The 6,000-nt window shown below is 44.5% G+C and overlaps 1 protein-coding gene across 1 annotated transcript in view; it reads left to right on the top strand.

The window, feature by feature from the left end:
• The first annotated feature begins 1,258 nt into the window (after nt 1-1,258).
• The window catches only part of LOC311231235 (carbohydrate sulfotransferase 11-like), a 120,887-nt gene continuing 116,145 nt past the window's right edge, over nt 1,259-6,000 (top strand). The window contains exon 1 of the mRNA XM_084317781.1: nt 1,259-1,683. Within this exon, the coding sequence (XP_084173907.1) occupies nt 1,590-1,683 (94 nt within the window). The 5' untranslated portion in view covers nt 1,259-1,589. The remainder of the gene's footprint in view (nt 1,684-6,000) is intronic.

Raw genomic sequence — 6,000 nt, 5'->3', positions numbered from 1 at the left:
CCGCACAGTGCAATACTCCAATTCAGCCATCGGGTGGGTGGCGCTGCTGAGCGGGCCTGTGACGGTCACGTGACCCAATTCAGCCATTGGGAGAGAGGGGCCGGAAAGCGTGGGGTCAGAGATAAAGTTTTCAATCAATCAATCAATCAATCCCGCACAGTGCAATACTCCAATTCAGCCATTGGGTGGGTGGCGCTGCTGAGCGTGCCTGTGACGGTCACGTGACCCAAATCAGCCATTGGGAGAGAGGGGGCCTGTGACAGTCACGTGACCCAAATCAGTCATTGGGAGAGAGGGGCCGGAAGCGTGAACACTTTAGGCAACCAACTTGCGCTTCCGCGTTGCTCTGAATTGCTCTGATTGGCCGAGCGAGCGTAATGCGCATGAGCCGGGACGCGCTCCTCAGAGGCAGGAATAGAGGCTGAAAACCCACAGTTCTTGCCCGACTGATGGGAGAGTGACTACATGCGTGTTGTTGTAGCCACCGGGTAAATCGCGATTTTTTATTAGTTTGTCATGACAAACCAATTACATAATCCAACATATGTGTAAAGGCACAACATATTCCAGTTAACGGTATATATTTTTTAATGATTCGTTACGGCGCAATCAATACTTCCATGCGTTCGGGACCTCCATGTTTTGGGGGTATTCATCAGAAAAATCGGATCCGGGATTCGGCTCCCATCAGTCGGGCAAGAACTGCAGGTTTTCAGCCTCTCTCCTCTCTCCTGGAGCTTAAGGGGGAGCCGCGCACGGCCAATCAGAGAAACGCAGAAAACGCTCGGCCAATCAGAGAAACGCGGAAGCGCAAGTTGGTTGCCTAAAGTGTTCACGCGGGCCACAAAGCGTGGGGCCTGACAGTGTGGGGCCTGACTGTGTGGCAGTGGGAGGAACCCAGTATGGTTCTGCGGGGCTGCAGCTGGATACTAAGGCCAGTAGCCAAAAACAAAAGGAATTTCAATGAAGGTAGGCTACCGCTACAGTATAAGATGAGGTGACACTGACAATACAATCTAAATCTTTGCCTTACCCTATGGTAAAACATTTTTCCATAATACTGTTTTATCTGGACTAGTAGTTCATCAGTCCGTTTGCCATATCTCTGTCTAAACGCTTGGGGGTGTACGCGCCAACCATAATGTCCTACATAACATTGCCAACCATGTTTTGGGGAGTAAAGAGTTAACAACTATTTGGAGCGACCCTCCTACCCCCTTCACTAAACACTGTCTGCTTTGCACGGAGCACGGTTTTTGTCCGTGTCGCTCTGCGCTGGTAACTTATTCAGAAAGAATGGGTCGCAAGTGCCTTCTGCAACTTTTCTGTCTTCTCTTTTCGCCGCTGCTGGGCTCGCTGTAACTTATCGCGCTGGACATGCATGGATATAACGTTATAGAGGAGAAGCAAAAGCTCAACAATTCCAGTCGCACACGATGGATGCTCTTATTTGTTGTAGCTTACAACACGGGCAACGTTAGCGATGTAGTCTACTCCGTTCTGGCAGCCCGATAACGTAACTTCGCTGGCCAGTCTCCTTTCGCATGAACCACTAAAGGACTCAGTTTTGTAATTTCCAAAGATTCAGTATGAGAAAACCGAAAATAACCCGGATGGTTCTTGCCATGTGTTTGGGGTGTTTCATCGTGGTCATATTCTATTTTCATAGCAACCTGAAGCAAGGTGAGTTGAAATCCCATGGTTATAGGCTTGTTTGCTTACTATCTTTGTAATGGTTTAATTAATATCATATATAATTGATATGCCCAGAGTGATTTATTGGATTGGTTTGATGTTTCCAATAGACATATCACCACTGATGGACATAATTAGACACAATATACTTGACTTAATTTGAACCTTATGGGTATTTCACCTTTTCAAGAATACTAATAATAATAATGTAACAACCTCTGTTCGATAGACCAACTGTTATTTGTGTGTCCAAGAGGCATGTCCATCCCTGGTCCATCCATGTGTCATCATCATGCACTATTGTATCCTGCATCAGCACTGAAAAAGCAAAAAACAAAGTAATTCATTATAATAATAATGTTAATCATAGCGATAATCAACAATGATTCTCGCTCTCTCTCCGTTTATTCTCTGTCTGTATATTATACTGTGCCTTCATCACCGTATGTCTGTCAACAGCCTTCACTAAATGTTGGCCCTCCTGACCTGGCTCCTATCGGCTTTCCCTGTGGACTGTATTTAATTGAATGGAGGAACACTTTAATTACACAAACTTGATTAGTTCAGTGTTTCCTCTGCTATGTGTGGAGTAGGGTTGGGAGACCTTGCAGCTGGCAGAGGGGTGGGTTCCAGCTCCATGTAGGTCCTCTCTGCCACATACAATGGCCTCATTCAGACGCGCTCTGCGGATGCTATATCTTGAGCCAGTGGGCTTATATAGCCCATACTGTGAGGAGCGTTTTGGTTTCCCACTAAAAATGACATGCCAATTTGGATTTGGGTTGTCTGTTAGCTGGAGCTTCGCTTGTATGATTCGGATCATGTGTACCACTTCCTTCTGGGAAATAACTCCAATTAAGCGCTCACTTTTGCAAATCTGTTATGAGGAATCTTTGAGAACATGCAGGATGATACCATAATTCTACACAATTTAAGTCAAAAGGTATAGATATGTGATATATATATATATATATTGCACGTTGAAATCAAGTCTATAAGAGGTGCAAGTGTTATCTAGCACCGCTTTTAGGCCGTAGTTCATATACACTGTATGCTTCCTGAAAGCAGCCTCTGGGGATTCTGTGTGTATCTACACATACTCATCTAACCTGCTCACTTACTTGGAAGACATTTATTTAAATCAATATGAGATACACATGAATTGTGAATGCCACCTAGAACCAGGGAGCGAAATTAACTTTTTGACTCACCGGCCAGTGGCGGGTAGATGGGAAGAATCTACCCGCCAAGCATATTTCTTACCTGCCAACTTCTTTTTGATAAAAAAAAAAATTATTATTTTATATACATTTTTTTAAATAAAATATATATATTATAATAATCATACTTGTAGTTGTATTATCTGCGAGACATCGCCACCTCGCTGTCTGCAAACAGCTCCACTGTCTGTGTGTATACTCGAGTGGCCTCCAGCTCCAGCAAGGATTCTCCGGCGCTGCAGCTGGACCCTAAACTCTACATTCAGCATGAAAGGATTCTCCTGCGCTGCATGGGTCATTTTGTAACGGTAGCTAATGTTAGCTTACGGAGGTCCCTCTGACTAGACTAACGTCACGGTGACTGTCCGAGGCAATAGCCTCTGTTTACATGCAGCATACAGAAACAGGTGCGGGAGGGGTAGGAGGAGCAGTGCGTGGTGCGCTGCATGTCTGTGCTGAGACAGCGAGTGAGAACTCCGCAAAAAATTGGATCATGATTTTCGGTTTTCACATGACTATTTGATTGCCCGCCACACGGCGGGCAGACCTCTCAGTGGGAGTCGCCAAACGTAAAAACTGACCGCCAATGGCGCTTGGCGGGCTCTAGTTTCGCCCCCTGCCTAGAACTGTGATAAAGGTCACACTGCCTGAAGACAACGAAGCCATGGGAGAACTCCAGCGTCACACACCCTCACTTCTGAATCACATGCCCGGTCCTGTACAGTATCCACGCGCTGTTGACATTCGGGATAATATATCTACTTGGACGGTGGCAAGTGGCAACACTGTACCATCTGTTGCCCTGTCCCTGTCCCAGGAGACACAAAGGACCTTCTTGTGGGGAGTGATGCTGAAGTCGTGGCACATTCAGCCTTTTAGACACATGCCGCAGCTTTTCTACAAGCGAACCCCCCCCCCCCCCCCAGGAAACCAAAATGAGCACGAGTGAGGAAAACATAAATGCTTCCCTGGTAATATGTCGTCTTTGGAATGTCCATGGAATGACCAAAGTATGTTACATTTACAGCATTGAGTCAGAATCCCTCTATAAAATTACGCCTGCCGTCCCAAGAAGGACAGAGGTGGATGTTTTGGGACTTCACAAGACTGTGTTTCCCTGATTAATGTGATGCTGTGATGGCAGGAAATGGTAACAGTCGTGACACAGATCTGTAGTAGCATCTGCTTTGAATTAGCCCCAAGTGCTGCTGGTAATACAGGTCATCCTAGGTATTTATTCCTTACCAAAACCATTAAGAGATTGAAGTGGAAATGAGCCAGAGACTTATTGTTTGAGCTTCAGGGCAACTGCTATTATCACTGTGAACAGGCCTCCAGCTCATACCTTCCTTGTCTGGGCTTGAGTCAGGGGCACAGGGATCATAAAACTTAACATTTCTGCACACACGTGTCATTGGAACACCTGCTGCACTCTAAACACAAATATTCACTGCATCCTTCAGACCATTTTTGGACATGGCTGTGACTTCCTAGCAGAGCATAATTTGCGGGAGAGTGAAAACCAAGCTGAAATGGAGAAACTACTGATCATGTTTGCAACAAGAATTATTTATGCCTTCTGTCCAACATTGTCCAATTTCACATGGAACAAAACGTTGTAAAGCTTTATTATGATATTGCAGGGTTGCCAAGTAATAATAGGTTCTGCCTGTCAGATCACAGCCCGCCTGGGGGGGTGATCTGATGACAGCTTGTTGTGGCCCCACTGTTCCAACCTGTTCTCTTCTCTGCCAGCTGCATATTCATTTCAACACAGACCCCCAGGAGCTGATTATTCAGATTCCTCTGCTCGCTCAGACTGTTTGGTCTATAATTGGCTTCCATTGAACCCAGCTGCTATTCGCCGCCTCCACCACAGAAGAAATCCACGACAACAGGATTTGGTTCTCCCACAGAAAAATTAGACGATCCTGGGGACACATGCTTCCAATGTTAAAATTGCTCAATACAATCTTCACTCCACTTTCATTGCTCTTCAGAATGTCACTGTAAGATTTGTGGTTGGTTGACTGCTACTACTAAGACCTGCTAAGACCTTAACACTTTGAGTGCCAACAACGAGATTTCTCGTTAGTTCATGCCAACCGTTGAGTGCAAACGACGAGAGATCTAGTTTTTTTTTTAATTATCGATTTCCATTCATTTTTCATCAATCTAGCCTCACGTTACCAGTGGGGATCTGTCTGAACTCGAACAGGGAAAATACCGCCCCCTATCGTCTCCGGATGGTACTGCACCCCTTTGGATTGGATTGAATGAAAAAAAAGTCCTGCTTCCACATTTTACTTGTCGGGCATGTAACCGGAGACAATCGAAGTCATCGCAGACAACGAGAACAGCGGAGAATGTGTGTTTCCAGTACCCAGCGTTGGATCAATAAACACGATCGATATTTGGAATGGCGATTAGGAATTGGAATAATCTTTTTGGAGAACATCTGATCTGAGGTAAGGAATCTATAAGTACACATATTAGGGCTGACCCCTATTAATCGATTAGTCGACTAATCGGTCGAAAGGAGCCGTAGTCGACTGGCCAACCTCTTAGTCAAATATAATAAAAAAATAAAAAATAGAATTTAATTTTAAATTTTTTTATCATTCTTTCCAAAAGAAAAGAGGCCTAGAAGCGTGGCTAACGCTATTGGCACACATACCAGAGGCTAACTGCCTACGAAAACAGGCACAGAGGCACTGAAAGAGGATTTCACCCATCTAATGAACACACTAGACTAGACAAATATCAAGATGTATCCATCAGTGGACCAATTGCATGCTTTTGCAGAGGACAAGAAGCCTTCAGTCGACTCCTTCAGACATTAAGCACCCCCCACAGCCCAAATGGAATGATAATTTTATTTTTATTTTTTTAAATATTAGATTTTTTTATTTAATTTTTTTAAGTCGACCAATAGTCGACTAACGGCAAATGTTGGCCAATCCTAGTCGACCATCCAAATCCTTAGTTGGGGACAGCCCTAACACATATACTATCGATAATCTAGCGTTTATTTGAAAACGATTCATAAATAGGCCAAAAAAATGACAACGTGTTTTGTGTATTC

This window comes from Notolepis coatsorum, assembly GCF_963971535.1.
Source record: "Notolepis coatsorum genome assembly, chromosome: 6".
Taxonomy (NCBI): Eukaryota; Metazoa; Chordata; class Actinopteri; order Aulopiformes; family Paralepididae; genus Notolepis; species Notolepis coatsorum.
Note: the sequence above shows the minus strand (reverse complement) of the source record. Positions and strands in the feature narration are given on the sequence as shown.